The 17,961-nt window shown below is 38.0% G+C and overlaps 1 protein-coding gene across 1 annotated transcript in view; it reads left to right on the forward strand.

Moving 5' to 3' along the window:
• Positions 1-664: 664 nt before the first annotated feature.
• The window catches only part of in (inturned planar cell polarity protein), a 211,232-nt gene continuing 193,935 nt past the window's right edge, over positions 665-17,961 (forward strand). The window contains exons 1-3 of the mRNA XM_083119708.1: positions 665-944; positions 6,968-7,113; positions 12,518-12,952. Of these exons, the coding sequence (XP_082975834.1) occupies positions 748-944; positions 6,968-7,113; positions 12,518-12,952 (778 nt within the window). The 5' untranslated portion in view covers positions 665-747. The remainder of the gene's footprint in view (positions 945-6,967; positions 7,114-12,517; positions 12,953-17,961) is intronic.

Consider the following 17,961-nt stretch of genomic DNA (forward strand, 5'->3'; position numbering starts at 1 on the left):
ACGCCCCTGGCCGCCTTACCCTCCTTCCCCAGAGTTTCCTCCAGGTACCCACTTTATACGACGCTGGGTGGGCACCGAAGTAGCTTGAACAGGTGGACAAAATCCCGATTTTCCCCCGTCGGGGTTCGAACCCAGATCTCTCTCATGGTAATAAAACGCCCTAACGACTGTGCTACTGCGGCACATACAGTAATTAAGGCAAGAACTGTTTTAGCGTTTCGTTCAACGTTTTTAGGGGAATCATTTTCGGAGATATAACGTGTAGCTCTTGTCGGTTCTGCGACCTGGCTTGAGAAAAGGCGATTTTCTGACGAACAACATTCCACCTGACAAGTCACGTGACTTTCCTACATTTCCTGTGCCTGTTAGCTTTTGCATGAAAGACGAGTTGCTCTTGAGACAGACAGAATCACCCGATCACCTAATGGTGCAATGTGTGTTGCCTACCCTTCCGGCATTATTTACTGCCATTAAAGTCTTATGGGGAAGAACTTTTTTCCACCACTGTACATCATATGCTTTCCCAGAGTCTGCCCCTCCCCAAAGCAAAATCTCAAACTCTGCCCATGGTGACATCAGAAGACGAAGGGCGGGGCCTATGCTAGCAGACACGCAGAACAGCGTTCACTTGTTCTGTCAGAATAGAAAACCGGTTGTAAACAAACATGGCGTTCTTGTGTTGACGTTTCATGGTTTCGCCAATGTGATGTAAATAAAGCAGACTTTGGAATTAAGTTTACGAGTTCAATGGATGACGGAGGAGAAAGCCAAGCTTTGTTGTCGAAGGACTATTCCTCTCACAATGAGCAGTACAGAGGAGGCGATGGTTCAAGTTCAGAAGACGAATCATGCAGTGGATCGGAAGAATCCTGGGAAGGGTCAGGGACCGAAACAGGGTCCAGCTGCAATTCAGATTGCACGGATTCTGATTCTGATCATTGTGGGTAAGTAATTATGAAAATTGGGATGCTCTAGAAATTTTCAGCAAAAGTGACTTTTATTATGACACCATGTACGGACCTTCAAATTCATTAAAATATTATTTCTTATGTACAAGGCCAAACAGCATTGTGTAGCATGTTTTATCATGGCAGTTCATATTTTTATATCGTTCATTCCCGATAAATATTAATACCCACAAGTGAAACGTTCACACACACACAAACATACAAATTGCTACATGGATTTTTTTCAGTGCTCAAAGCGCAAATTGTTAGGTGGGATGATCATGTTTGCTCCTATGAAGACTGGTTTCCTAGCTGGGGGGATACTACCTTTTGTATCTCTGTTGAAGGTAAATAAATAAATAAATTTTGATACCACGCTCCACTTTGACCACTAGCTGTTGTGCATCAATGTTTGGTTGGTAAATGTCTGTTATATCGGAGACACTTTTCTTCAAATTTACAGGAGAAACTACTTACGGAAATGAGTTTCTGTTGCATTTATTAAACTTCGTGGAGGTATTTTGTCACTATGGAATGCTGCACAACAGAAAATAAGCACTTTTGATGTAATAAAGTAGTCTTGGTAACGGTGGTATAAGCCGGAGACGGATTTCTTAAAATTTACAGGAGAAAAGACGAGAAAGTACTTACGGAATTGCGTTCTTGGGGACTTTCTGAAGCCGGGGAAATTGTTTTTTAGAATCGTGCAACGTATTTTGCCTGTAAATAAGGTATTTTTCGTCAATCATGCATCTCCGTTGTATGATAGCTCGTGCCGCCATTACCGTCGACTACGTGAATCAAATGTTCCGTGCGTTCGGTTATGTAACCCCCTCACAGTGTAGCAACCACGCGGTAGTTTGACAAGATGACGTGTGAGCGAGTTTTTTTTTTCCAATGTAAAGTAAGACTCTAGTTTATGTCCTTTTCCTAAGGAATATGTGTCATATATCGTTTTAAAGCTTATTTTATAAGGAATTCAACAACGTAAATCCCAAAGCGAGCAAAAATTTCCTAAAGAAGTAAATCGAGAAAAACCGATGTTGTCCGGATATGCGCAATTGAACGTACTGAGGAATTTTTTAGATGATGAAGCACATATTTAGGGGTGAAATGAATGCTAATGGAACCTAACCTAACCTCGTAGGCATACCTCGACCCCGTGAATGGATAGTGGGGCTATCGTGAACAGAAAGTGTAAAAAGAAAAAAGTACTTACCCGAAGAAATGCCGGGTGCCGCACAACGATCGCGCACCGCAAACGCAAAGAAGCAATCACCATGCAGATAAGGACGTAAAGTAGAGTCTAACCTCAATTTTCGCTTAAAAACCTTTTGTGAATAGTTTGTGCGGCATTTATCGGTTCATAAGTTTGGAAACACTGCACATCAGCTGACGATACTGCATATCAGCTGACGATAGACAACGTGAGTCAAAATTTGCACGCCGAATTAGCAACGACCAATAAATGATTATAATGTTAAAAATAACTCTTTTTTTCATGGGAAAAAAAGTGATCCCCAGCTTGAAAAATCTTCCGCTATGCATATGAGGTAAGTAGCAATGATTTTTATTTGAAATCAAACGAGTTTAATGTGTCTCCCGCTTATACTACTGGTACCGTAGTCTTTTGTGTGAAGCGACAACATTATGCCGTTGTTTCCATTATGAACCTGCAGATGGTGCAAGTGTCGAAAGTCACGCGATCTCACGAGAGGAAGAAGTGTTTCCAAACGTGCCTTTTTTACCAGAATTTTTATTTTTATTTTTTTAACTATGCTTACCTAACCTAACCTTGCCGGAAATGGTTCGTGGGGCTAACGTGAATGGTTTTTGGGGCTATCAAGAATAGTTTTTGGGGCTATCGGGAATGGTTTTTGGAGCTATCCGTCAATGGTTTGTGATGACATAATGAACACGAAAGTAGGTATTTTTCGGTTAAGAAGGTTGCAACACTGCATGCCCACTCCAAATCGACAAAACACAAGCACGACGCGTGATGATCTACAGCTGTGCGCGAAATATTCTATGTTCCGCAACGGATGAAAGGACCCAAAAGAATTACTCGTAATGTGAAAAATCGAAGTTATTTTTGTGTAAAAAGCATAATTGCACCTTGAAATAGGTTCCGCAATACACAATTGGTAAGTACGAACCATTTGAATCTGAAAATATGCGTTAGAAAAGTGTCTCCGATATAACAGACATTTACCGTTTGGTTTATATGGCTTATATAACTTCTTTGTTTTGCTACAAAGTTAAATCTGAGCTTATTGATATTTTTTTTACTAGTTAAAAAGATACAACTTTGTTTCACATATCCCTTTCCTGGCATTCTTCTTTCATATCTACCGCTAATTCTCCCCCTCCCCCTACAATTGTCCTTAATACACTACACATGTCTTCAAGTGTAGTCTCCCAACCTGTCTATACTGTATTGATTTCCACAATTTTTCCTCTTCATTTTCCATTTCTAGAATGTCCTCATTTGACTTTAGCAATACCCATAGCATTCTTAGCATTCTTCGAAAGCATCACATATTGCATGTTCCTATTTTTTTTCTGTCACACAATGTCCAATGTCCTATATCTCCTAGCAGGAACGTACCACACACCATATGACATTTTTCATTAAATCTTTTCTCGTTTGAAGATGCTTCTCTGTGTATATATATGCCAATTCTCTTTTTCATTCTTCCATCTTCTGTTACACTGCTACTTAGGCATCCGAATTCCTCTACTTGTATATTTTCTTTGGGCTTTATTCCAATATACTGCTACTTTAATTTCTTCCTCTATATTATATCCAAGTTTGGCCTAAATGTGGGGTTAATTTTCCTCAGCGTACCATCCAGAACATACAGTAACATCACCTGCAAACCTTAGTGTGTTGACATGTTCTTCTTTTACTTTCACTTCAATTTTACTGTTTACCTGTAACTTTGATCATGGCTTCCTTTCTGCACACATTGAAGATCATTGATGATAGATTACGTCCTTGTCTTGCAGCTTGTTGTTATTACTGCTGTTTCATTTTTGTTTGTTTCATGTAGGTGATTTCTAACATTTAAAAAAATGCAAACATTCTGCATTATCAAAGGTTTTTTGGTACCAGTTTCATAGATTGGAGACACATTAAAATCGGATATTTTGTGTTTCGCATGTTCGTACTTACCAATTGTGTATTGCGGATCATAGTTCAAGGTGCCATTATGCTTTTTACATGAAGAAAAACAACACAAATTTCACATAAAAATTAATTTCTTTGACTCCTTTTTTCACTTCCTTAACACAGAATATGGCGGGCAAATCTTGACTACCGTAGTGGGCATGCAGTGTTTCCAACATCCTTGACTGAAAAATACCTACTATCGTATTCGTCACTTGTGCAAATTGTACATTATGCACAGGTAGCTGACGGATAGCCCCACAAACCATTCATGCATAGCCCCACGAACCATTTCCGATAAGGTTAGGTTAGGTTTGGTTACGTTAGGCAAGCATAGTATAAAAAAAGTGGTTTGAAACACTGACAGGGGCTTACGTCATGAAACGTACGCAGCATCCGCTTGTTGTAGGGCAAGCAAATAAAAGAAATGGCAATTGTGCGTCGGTGAGATATTTCTCTTGTAAAATACATGATTTCCCGGCCAAATATATTCCACAATGAAAGAAAATACCTCGACAAACATTGTAAAACTTGGAGAAACTCATTTCTGTAAGTAGTTGTGTAAAATTGAAGAAATGTGTCTCCGATGTATGAAACTATTACCAGGTTTTTCTGATGTCCACATAGGTCACTTCTAAATACACTTGTTTTGTCATGTAGCTGTGGTAGAGTGGTTATCACAGCATGCTACGATGCCAGAGGTCCCAGGTTCAAATTCTGGCCTGGACGTGGGTATTTCTTTCATCAATTTCAACATACCATCATTCATTCTCATCTTTGCAATTAGTCAATAGTAGCAGAAATGCAAGTAGACTGAACCAAATATTGTGTGTGTGGTGAAAGGCACTGCTAATCTAGCCTATGAAATGAAAAGTATAAGGGGATCATGTATGATACAGACTTACTGAGAATTAGCCTATACATGGTCGTAAAAAAGTGTTTTAAAATCCAAATGTGAATAATCATCTCACCACGTTTTCCAAAGGAACACTTTACATTAGTTTACAACTATTATTGAGGATGAAATAACATGTGTAAGAAGAAAGGGAGTTCAATGTTGTCATGGAATTGAAAGTAATAAGTGTGGAGATTTACGATGAGAAATAATGTAATAAGATGCACATAACAAATATAATAACAGCAACAATAATAAGTAGGTATCATGAAGTCTTTAGTTGCCTGATACATGCCATGGTCAATGTTTGCTTGGAGAGATGGAAACTTAGATGATCATCAGATGAATTGTAGATGATTTGAATTCTATTAAGAAATGACCTGTTCTAAGGGGCTTTCTGTATATAAAAAAAAAGCACCCACAATATCTTTAGCATAATAAACGTTCTTCATTTCATACTTTTTAGTTTATAATTTATTTCACTTCTAGTTTCATTTTTCAGGTGTCAGTATGGTTTTGTAATGTTGTGTGGATTGTATTATGAAAAAATATGGAAGGTGGGCGACATTTAAGACAGTAAATTAAGTGCCATTACATTTAAACAAGAGGTAATCTATTCCTTCCTCACAAGGTGTGGTAAAATGGTTGGTTGTTATGGAAAGGGACCTTACCTGATAATGTTGTTGCCACATGTCTGAGAGAAACAGGGTATCTTGGTCATTTCCGCATGACCTCGTGCTTGTGGTGGAGTGTGATATTCAAAGTACAGAGCAAGCAATATGAGGCAATGTGGATATTAAGGGCAAACTCGACAAAGGTAGATTTTTATTTTATTTTTGTATCACCTACATTGAAGATTGTAGGAACTCTTGCAATGTTTCACAGTAGTCTACCCCTCCTCTAATTCTCTGAAATTTGCTTAGACTAGGACAGATGTTTGGAAAACTGCTCATTACCGAAACTTGTATTTTGCGAGTTCACCCCTAATATCTGCAATGCCTCATGTGACTGCAGTTCCTTAGGCCACTCTCGGTTTCCAGCTGAGGCAGACTATGACCCAGCCTCCATGTTTCAACTCTCTGAAGTCTCCATGTAGATTTACATAGATTTTCACTTTAATACTTTACTTCAGAGAACCAGGCAATCGTAAAAATCAACAGGTAATGCAATATACAGGGTTGTTTTCAGGATAGGATGTAGGTTGTATGAATTTCAGCATGTTTTACAGTGAGTCTTAAACCCTGGGTTAGGTATTCACTTTTCTGAAACATACTTAGGCACTTTGGTGATACCTGTCATACAAATCTTTAACTGTCTTTAACGTATGAAATACACTTAAATAGTTCTGCTGCACTACTAAGTAATGTAATAGTATGAGGTCAACATTAGTCGCATGATTGGGTGACAATTGTGTGCCTAAATATGTATCAACTGAAGCAGTGTCATGTTCACTTATACACACACCTCTGTGTTCTCCTCTTCTTCGTTAACTCATCTTGTGTAACATTTGAATCTGTTGTGTGCTCTGTCTTTTGATGCTTTGGCATTTTTCTTGTAACTATTTAGGTAGACAACTCTGCACGCATGTGCATTATAGTTCACAATGTTGTGATCTCACAATGAATATTTATGCATGACTCTGCTCACCCAACCACTTAATAAAGTATTAGCAATCACAATTTACTGCTGATTAAACACTGTGTAACACTGAAGTTGACCTTGGAAAAGGGGGACTGGAATGCCATTTTCGAAATAGACCCACTTGGAAGTACACTCTTTATTATTTTATTGTATACTGTATGTGTGTGTGTGTGTAAATATAAATACATTTCAGGTAGTTGTAATCAAATTAATTTCTCATTGTACTATAAGGAATTTGGTAAGGTATAATAGTAAAATGTACTACTACAGTTTGTGCTGTATTTTTTTTTTTTATTGTTTCCTTATTTTTTGCAGATCTGAAGCAGAATGGGAGTCAAAAGTAAGCCCTCGTGGTGAGTTGTTCTATGTGGAGTCTGATCCATTCCCTCAAGGTGCTAAATCACCTCCAGATGTTCCAGTCCAGCAGCCTACTAAATCAAGGAAGAGACACATCACTAAAGGTGAATATCTGTGATGGCACTTATACTTATATTCCTTGCAAATGATGGAGTTAATATACCTTTACATGGTACCTTATAGTGTACATGTATGACAATGCATGTTCTTTTGTAATCCTCATTTTCTTTTGTAACAAATAAAACTTGAATCACAGGGAACTGGATTTCCAGTAGAAATGCCCTAGTTGGCGCTGGACTGGCTACCCATTTGCTAGTTTTCGCCTCACACGATACTTGTTGCTGTACTTGTCGATAGACTTTTGTTCCCATAAGACATTGCGCAGAGCAGACAATCTGTAAAGATGGTCGAGCAATTTGAAGAATGTTGTAGGAGAATTACTGCTTTGTGCTTTTATTAAAAATTATAAAGAAAACGTATGGACTAGAGATTGGCTCGAAAAAAATATGGTAATCAATGCGTACTGAACAAGCTTTTTATTTGTCACGTACACATCTCATCGCTTTGCATAAATACCTAAATATTAATGAACTGAACACGAATGCACTACACGTCATCTCTTTCCTTTTTTTTTTTATCAAGCAACTAACAAAAACAACCAACACTCGGAAACCACAGACAAAAAACTTCCCTTTGCAAACTCACAGATTATTCATAATTGGGAAATACAGGTCAGACACCCTAACCAACCACAAGCAACCCAGCCACAATCAACCTCCAGCGGCCAATATAAATGGTTTGCCTTCCCCTACCATCCCACCATTTCCAACCGCATATCCAAAGCCCTTCTCCCATATGGCATCAAAGTAGCGCACAAACCCAATTCCAAAATAGCTGATAAACTGAACAAACACAAACGGTACTTCCTCTCCCCCCTTGATAACCCAGGTGTATACGATGCAGAGTGTGAATGCAAGGCACATTACATCGGCAGGTCCATCAGATCTGTCAATGAAAGAATCCAACAGCACCTAGCCGATGCGAAAAAAGCCCAACCCAGTACTGGTCTTGCTAAACATATCAAATACAATAGCCATAAAATTCAAAAGATTCAAGTCAAACACACTGCCCACACGCTCGTAGACACCAAAATCAAGGAATCGCATGCCTTAATGCACTTCCCGCACAAGCTAAACATCGATAGCGGGCAAGCTCACCACACTTGGATTTCCCTACTACAAGAGTTATCGCCCGGAAATAGCAGACGATACAGACCGAGATGCACAGTTAACAACAGTGCACGTAGCGGCAGCCAGAGAACTACAAACAAAAGACGCACTCCAAGCAACAGTACAGCAACTTCCAACGAGGATGGTGCCAGTGGCCACTGAAATTAATCGAAAAAGGAAAAAACAGCTTCGCGGATAAAATTGAGTACTAGTTTTCTCCGTATTCACAGATTATCTTCACATGGCCAAACTTTGCTCTGATTGGCTGTTCCACAGAATCTAGTCAAGAAAAGCCAGTAGCAATTAGAACGTGTCCTATTCCAGGCAGCTATCACATCTGGGCAGGTAGCCAGTTCAGTGCCAACTAACTGGATATCCAGCTCTGTGTGATTCAGCCTTAAAATAAGTATACTAACCTTGAAAAGTTAACTAGCAGTAGTACATAACTTAATGGCATGCATGCTTCAGTTGGTAGGGGACCTGACTGCCATGCAGGAAACCCGAGTTTGATTCCCAGGTTGGGTGATCTCAGGTTGTAATTCTTTCGAGAATGTTCCTGCATAACTTGGATCTGGCACTCGCCCTGCTTCTAATGAATGGGTAAAGGTGACGGGAACATAGTGCTGATCACATCACCTCCACTATGGCCAAGATCGAGAATATGCAGGGCTCTTCCACCCCTTCCCCCTCCCTTACATGTTTTCATGACATGGTGCAAAATATAGGGGTAACTAACTACCTTTTTCAGACATACAAATAATTTATATATAACTTTTTGAAGACTTGCAAAATTGTCCCCCAACCAGGGATCAAATCCGTGTCATAATCATTCCATTGTAATCATCTACCACAGAGCTACTAAGCCCTCCTCTGGCCTCTGTACAAACTCCACAATATAGGACTCTTTAGTGTCATTTTCAGATATACTGCATCAAGGTTTACACTATTGTGTTTTTATGCACATTTTGCGTCCACAATTAAGATTTTGATTCACATTTAGATGCATTCTTGAGTAGAAGCAACATAAAAGAGCTTTAGCACAATTTTGTGAATTTACTAATGTTAGTGGACTGTAATAGAGACAAGTGTGTGAATACAGTTAAGAATTTTTTTTAGTCAGTACTGAGAAATTCTGCTTTCACGTTGAACAAAATGCTCAGTTGGTCAAAGTTTGAATTTTCCATGGAGGAAAGCAGAATTATGTACAAGATGTCTAGAAAGTCATAAGCCCAAAGGCCAAATCACAATGTTTGTTCAGTATGTTTTCTATCTTCCAGTGGCGAAGCTCCTATGAGGCTTTTGAGGCTTAGCCTACCCAAAAAATGTTGAAATTAAAATGTTCTTGTACCCTGTAACAATCAAAGTTCCTTAAAACGAATTAAACTATGTAATCCGAACATTTGGTTCCGCCGATCCTTCCAGATAACTCGTCAGTCAGGCCAGAAAGAGGAGAGTCCATTCGGTCCGAACTGTGAGGCTTTTGACGAAAAGCCTCCCGTTAAAAGGCAGCTACAGAGTGAGCTCTGTGTAGGTGTAAGGGGAGGGGAGTGCCGATTTGCTGGGTGAAAGTGGCTAGCCTCATAACCAACCTGTTGTGTTTCTAGTCTTCCTGTGCAAAGTGCATCGTTCACGTGCTGCGTTGTTGTATGCGCGCGTATGTGTCACATAGTGTATTTATGTTATAAAAATATAATACTGTGAAATTATGTGTTGAAAACTCTAAGAGGATTTGCAGTGAAATAAATGTAGTGAACAAGACTTCGTGGCTCTCAGATGCTTAACCTACAAAATCTTGGACACACTGACTGTACAAATAGAAATACATTTTGGAGATCTTGAAAAGATAAAATTTGTTGAATTGCTAGACCAAAATAACTTTGGGGGATATAAACTACATTTTCCTGCAATGAAATTAAATAACCTTCTGTCCACATATCCATTTTTCAAGAAAGAACGATTAGAAAATGATTTAAAGAATATCTATGCTGATGAAGAAGAGCATTTACCTCCTGCAGACCTTCTAAAATTCATAGTTAGCAATGATCTTCAAACAATCTACAAAGAAGTAACACAACTTATCATGTTGGTCTTGACATTCCCTGTTACAACAGCTTCCTCCGAAAGAATTATGAGCACCCTCAAGAGAGTAAAAAATTATCTCCGTAATTCAATGAAATTAAGTTCTCTCAGTACAATAGCCATTGAAAAAAAAAAACTGGTTAAAGAACTTTCTATTGATCAAGGCTTCAAGGAAAGAGTAATTGATACTTTTGTGACCAACAAGAATCGATGCATGGACCTGCTGTATAAAAAAATATAAGCAGATTTTTCAACTTACCTAGTATTTACGCCTTAGCTTCGCCACTGCTGTCTTCTGTCAAATTTGTCAATATTTTAACCTAAAAGCGATGAGAAGACAGGTAGTGGAGAAGGTTACATAATTTAGAACTTCATAATTTGTAGTCATCTCAAGATATTATTAGAATGATTAAATCAAGAAGACTTAGGTGGGCAGGCCATATGGCATGAATGGGAGAGGAAAGAAGAGTTTACAGGATTCTTGTTGGGAAACCTGATGGTAAGAGACTAGTAGGAAGGCCAAGATGAAGATGGAGAGATAACGTTTAGATGGACCTAAAGAAAATCATTAGGGATGGAAAAGATTGGATTGATCTCAGGATAGAACAGATGGAAGGCTTGCATTGCTGCAGCCATAAACCTTCGGGTTTAAGAAGGCTAGAGAGATAGTTAGTTAGATATGTCTTCTGTGAAGTTCCACACAGATCTGTTGGCAGAATCACAGGTCGTTGAACACATGGAAAACTGCTGACACATGGCATTTATCTTGATACTAGTGTGGAGGTCGACACAGATTGTGAATCTTCATGCTGTACATTTAGGATTTCAGACACCTCTAGAATGCAAAGCGCAACTGGTTGAAATTGCTGACAACATGTCGGTGTGAGAAAGCTTCATGTCTACACCTTCCTCCTGCACCAGCATCGTTCACTGCAATAAATGAGCAACACAGCCAATTTTACCTTTTGTCCTATGGCAGGGAACTTTTTAGACACTGTGTACATTCCAAATCACGGTGGGGAAAGTTGCTGCCCGCTACGTTATCCATAAAGTTTTCATTCTCCTCATCTTTGCAATTAATACAGAGAGAATAGAAGTATGTATGGTGTAAAGGAACTCCAATACAAGAATAAGGAAGAATGTACTCTTTATTTTGCTGATAAAATAATAATTTTGCCACCCAAAGGACTTAACTGTGTACGACAAGTTCCAACCATACTTACTATCTTAGTGCCATCTTCCTACAATTGAGAGAACTAATTCAAAGTTAAGGTAGTTTTTTTCTCCATAATTTTCAGTTGAATTTTCAATAGGTTTGAAAAAGTTTATTTCTTGCAAAATAGCAACAGTAAACTTGTACCTGTATTGACTATACTTTTTAATTGCACTATGTTTCGACACTTCTTTCTTAAGATCTGCTTATAATTTTTTTTGTAAAATAGAAATAGATATACTAATGTGTACAAACATAGAGTAATTAAAACAAGTTTATTGCTATTAGTATAACTATGATTGTTACTACACATGTAATCTAAAAAGATTTACGTTTACTTGTGTTCAGAGCTTGATGTTAAAATTCCTAGGTAGTGATGCTTGTTCTAGCTTGGGGTTAGGTGGATGGAAGCTTGTATGGTTAAAAAAGGAGACAATGAGGAAAATGGAGAAAATGCTTACATAAATTATCCTAGTTTGGGATGCTTTGTACATTTTTTTTTATTCGGAGGATAGCATCACTCCTTCCCCATTCACTTTAAGCACTGCTTTTATTACAAAGTTTGTTTTAACTTCTTTTTAACAATATGGATGTTAATTGGAATTAGAGATATATTTTAAAAGTGGTGTCAACTACTGCCATGTGTAAAAAAAAAGAAAGTAATATCCATACTTTACTTCCAGTTAGAAAGCCTGGAGACTTGACAGTGTTAATTTTTTATCCTGTGCAAGATGTAACTTAATGGTGTGTACATGAAAACAACATATGAACACTCCTCAATGGATGAAACATTGTAGTCTCGTAATATCCTTTTTAATATTTAGATGCCCTTGTGTGTTTGTGATTCTTTTCATTGTTTTCATTTGATTTGCCTCTCATATTTATGTCATGTGCTTGAATAGATATATATTTTGCTGCGTAGTATTTGATTTTGTTACTTCATTTTGATGAATTGGTCATAAGACGTCTTTGCTTTTTATTAAACAGATGCCCGGAAGTTAATGAAGCTTATTACAAGGCGGCACAGCAAACGAATTCAAAGAAACAAGAAACAGGCAGCCGAGCAGCAACAAGCAAATAGTGGATCCACCGTAGACCAGAATTCATCTTCGTCAGTCCCAAGCAATGGTACCAACAGTGCAGCTCCTAACCCACTTTCAGCGAATGGCACGACAACTGCAAGTCGTGCGAAAGTGACTTTCCATGACTCCCATAATGGAGAAGTGAGGGAGGTCAATGTGTCAGTGGATCCCCACCGTCTGAATCTTGGTAGGCGTGCCACTTTGTGTGAAACACTCCTGGGAATAATCCCTGGAACGTTTTCTGGTGAAGATTTGGAACAGTCTCCAGAAGATGATAGGATAATGGTGGCTGGGTTTATTCCGGATGGTGAAGCCATTAGGCACAGGAGCATTAAAATTGGTGAGTGTAGTTGTTTTATTTCTTTCCAAAGGCCTAATTTTTTACTAGATCTTGTAAAAGTTACGCATGGGGATCGTCATCCTTCACTGTTTCAGAAGTCAAGCGTCCCCATCTTCTTGTCTTCCACCAGATTCTCTCTTTCTGCTAATCCTGTTCTGTTCTCCTTACATACTCCACTACATGCTCTTTCTACAGATAGTTTGATCTTCCCTGTGCCTGTTTCCTGCTTCTTGTGCACATATGCTATTATTTTCAGTGTATTTCTTTCTATACTCTCACTACAGTGCTAGTAAATTGGCAAATACTTCCATATGCTCTCTGACCCTGTTGTACCTAAGTCATTCCTCCAATAACTTTTAATCCCCCAATCATGTTGCCCATTTCTCATGTTTCATTATGAAGCTCATAATGAATGGGTATGGAGTTGGTATGAAGTTACCAACTGTGTAGGACTATACATTGGTGCTCAAAATTAAAGGATAATTGTCCCAAAAAAGAATCATGTCACAACACATATACATTCTTATCAGCATCAATATGATTGATTTGGTGTGCTTGATGACTTCCTTGAAGCTACTGACCACTAGGGGCTTAGGCAAGATTTCTTTTCAGGTGAGGCTCAAGCTTCTTTTTTCAAAAAAAGAAAATTTTGGAAAATTGTTGCCTGCAGCATACCTGTCACTGTCTATGTCAATTGTGATTACTGTATTCATAAAATACCATGTTTGTCAAAATGTTACTAAACATAATAAACTCGCATAGCAGAATATTTATTTTCCTGCTGTTTTTCACAGTGCGTGTGTAAATTGTGTTAAAATTTGCAAGAAACACTAAAATAAATTGGAAAATACCACATTTATATAATTTTACAACTTATTGAGCTTGAGAAAAATACATTTGGCCAATGATTAATTGTCTTTTGACTTAAAGTCTCTACATGTAAAGTATATAATAAAAGATTTGCATGTAGTTTTAGTTACATTTCTTGCTATTACATGAAAGTAATGTGGAGCAGTGTAAAAGTAAAGAAACATGTCATTGTGGCACATGAGGGCTCCCAACAGTCACACTAGGTACTTTTAACCCCCCCCCCCCTTTCTCCCCAGTTTGCCGGCAGTCTATTTCATTGGATGCTGGTAGACCCCCAGAGTCACTTTATGCAGTAGCATGTTCGGGAAATTTGGTGCAGGATGTGCAAAAATCTATTCACGCTGCTCTGATAAGGAAATATTTCCTTCGAGAGAACAATAGCAGATCTACACTAATAGCAACATGTACAGAATAAAAGTATAGCACTGCACGAATTCAAGGTTATTATAAGTATGAATTTTTTTTCATCATTACTCATAGATACCAATATTTAAATAAAATCTAACACCGTTAAAAACATTTCACCTATTTTGTAATTGACATTTTGAACCAGTTGTTAAAGGAATTAATTAATATTTAGTTTATAAATGTAGCAAATTAATTTCTTTATAATTATACTATTTAATTGTTAATAATTGACATATTTCATGACTAGGGCCCGGGACTTTATGTTATAACATATTTTTTATATATCATGGGATCGAATTCCGGAGTGAGATCTCGACGTGTCTGGTGATAATAAACTGAAATTAGCAAATTTGATAGGACATAATTTGCAATATTTTACGTTTTTTTTTATTTTTACAACATATTTATTCCCATTTCAGGCAAGATGACATATTTAGCTATCTATAATTTCCTAGTTTTCCTACATACAAATAATTATTTAACATGTATCCGGATCTTTATTATCCACTTATTTTGAGACTCGAAACTGAAAACATCCATGACACCTCTGTGCAGGCACGCCCGCAGGATTTTTTCTTGGAGGAAGGAAAGCAACCCCTTGCCCCCCTCCGGGCATCCATGCATCAGCATTATTGTCTGAGCTTGCATGATGTGAACAAACTTTGCCCTTCATTGTTGTACACATTCACGAGAATCGACAGCGAGAAACGAAACAAATTTAAACTGTTGTATGACCTTCTTTTTTCCATTTTACAACAATTAAAAAACTGACAACTCGGCAGACTTTGATTTTACCTGGATGTTTGTGTTTGTCGATAAGAAGTAAGAACAATGCTTTGAACGAGTGTTGGTTAACACAGCAGCTTCTCTTTCATGCCAAGTGAATATGGTTTGACGAGGCAATCTCAAATCAGTGGTCGATTGAAAGGTGCAATAGTATCAGAACGATGCCTCCTGTAAAGGAATCAGATTCGGTCAAATTGAGAGGTTACGTTAAAGAATTTGGTAGTGATGTTTTCTCGACAGATGACAAGATTTTGTTTTGCAAGCTATGTGATATTTCTGTTGGATATTCAAAGAGGTCTTCAGTGTTGCAGCATCTTGACACGGCGAAGCACATAAGAAACTTGCAAAGGAAGAAAACGAACGTAGCTCAGGCATTGCTTCCACATGCGGTGTCAGTCCAGGGCAGTCAGCAGTCTTCTTTCACCCAGGAACTGTGCAAAGCATTCATCACATCTGGTATTCCTCTGTGGAAGTTGGAAGAACCAACACTTTGTAAGTTTCTTCAGAAGTACTGCGACAGGGAAATTCCTCATAAATCCACGCTAAGGAAGGCCTACATAGATAATATATACAGTGACACTACGTGTCATCCGGAACAAAGTTAAAAAAAAAAACGTGTGGCTATCAGTGGGCAAATTGACAGACTGTTGCGGGCGTTACATGGCAAATCTTGTGGTGGTGTTTTAGAAATGGAACAGGCAGGAGAAATATTCCTTGTGCACGTTGATCAGCTGGAGAAGGTAAACCATTCAACAATCGCTAGTTTCATTGAGAACTCAATGCAGATACTATTTCCTGAAAGTATTCCGTGCGATAGGATTCTGTTACTTGTAACCGATGCAGCTAGGTATATGTTGAAGGCAGGAAAAGCCTTATGGGTTCTATATCTGGAAAAGGTCCACATAACCTGCCTGGCACACGGACTTCATAGATATGCAAAGAAATTCGATTAAGGGATCCCAACGTAGATCGATTTGTGTCAAACATGAAAAAAATCTTCTTGAAGTGCCCATCACGATGCCCAGCGCTAAAGGAAGCTGCACCAGATATTCCTTCGCCACCACAGCCGGTGGTGACGCGGTGGGGAACATGACTCTCAACAGTTCAATATTACTGCACCAATCTTAACATTCTTTCCGAAGTAGTTACTGGTTTTGAAAATGAAGGTGCCACATCTGTTAGTGTTGTTCAGCAATTACTTCAAAATACAGAACTGACAGACGATATTGCTTACATTTCTGCAAATTTCGTGTTCCTCATGTCGTGCATTGAGCAATTGGAGAGAAATGGTGTAAGTGTGCATAACTCACTTCAAATTATAGAAGACGTAAAAATAAAATTGTCAATAGTGAGGGGGCAAACAGCAGATTTGGTTAGAGAGAAATTCAGAACCATCTTGAACAACAATCCTGGATTCAGCACTCACCACCATCGCTGGTGTCGTGAGCGGTGACGGAAGATCACCTGTGGAAAGTGTTGAGGAAGATTTGACACCTGCAGATGTAGTATTTTTTAGGTTTGCTCGAGTTACATCATGCTCGGTGGAACATACATTCTCATGCTACAAAGTGCTGCTGGTAGATAAGAGGCAAAGTTTCACGGTAGAGAACCTGAAGAGAATTTTCGTTTCTCACTGCAATGCTTGAGGTTAGTAAAATTAAAAATTTGTGAACTTTCTTCGTTTATATGCCTACGTATGATAATTTTTTAAAAATATTTTCTCTGTGTGTGAGGCATGTTTTAACAAAGATTTTGTATGCAGATTGAATACAGTATATTTTTCTGAAAACTTTACCTTTTCTTGTATATAAATTCGAAAAATACACTTCCAACAAATAGGTAAAATGTGGCAGAATAGTAAATGCAACTGAGGATAATTGCGCAATAAGCACCACGATTTTTCCAATGTTTCTCCATGCATTCTGCATGAAAGAGATTCTAATTTCATTTAATACATCATCCAAACTTTGTTGATATTGCATGGAAAACCCAGAATTGAATTGTAAATGGAAAAGAAAGAAAGTTCTGCTTTCCATATATTTGGGATTCACTTGTTTTTTTTTTCATTTTTCTGACATATTTTTCAATTTTTAACACACATTTTTAATTTTTTCTGACATATTTACATACATATTTTACACTTTTATAGGACCTAAAGTCCCGGGCCCTGTATGTATGTATGTGTGTGTGTGTGTGTGTTTGTGTACACATATACAGTGTTTCGGGCTTGGCCACCCCCCTCAAAAAAATCCTGGGTACGGGCCTGGTCTGAGATGTTGCAGATGTGGCTCTCTATTGCTTTTTAGCGAAAACAACTTGCTATTTGTGAAATTTTCAAGTAAATAAGCAGCAGTGATCGGAACGCTACATTTTAAAAGTAGCTTCGCTACAGCTACAGCTACTCTTCCAAAATGTAGCTTCGCTACAGCTACAGCTACATTTACCAAAAAGTAGCTCGCTACGCTACTCCTGTTCGCTACTCGCTACTTCTGCATAAAAAATTAAAACAACAATATGGGTATTAAAAAAATCCCCTACTACTGGTAAATAGATTCTGTTATTTATTATCATGATTCCAGTCATTCGATAATTTTGATAGCAATGTTACTTCAGTTACTTATTTTTACAATAGTTTTTGAGAATACCATACCTATGCAAGTGGCATATCAACTGAAATTTTAATATATGAATATTGCAATTAGGGTGTTACCCAAATTAATTATTACAACTATACACAAATAAAATTTGGTAGGATTACGTATTTATGTTCACATCAACATATTTTTCTTGAGAATAAATATTTCATTTTTCATAGACTGATATGAAGTCAGCATTTTGAATGAAAAGTACCTGGAGCCCTTTGACTACAAAAGAGCCCCAGGTTCGATACCCAGCAGAGGCACATAGTGGTTAGGATCCAGTCTCGGTCAGATAATTATCTATGC

This window comes from Lepisma saccharinum, chromosome 3, assembly GCF_977018435.1.
Source record: "Lepisma saccharinum chromosome 3, izLepSacc3.1, whole genome shotgun sequence".
Lineage (NCBI taxonomy): Eukaryota > Metazoa > Arthropoda > Insecta > Zygentoma > Lepismatidae > Lepisma > Lepisma saccharinum.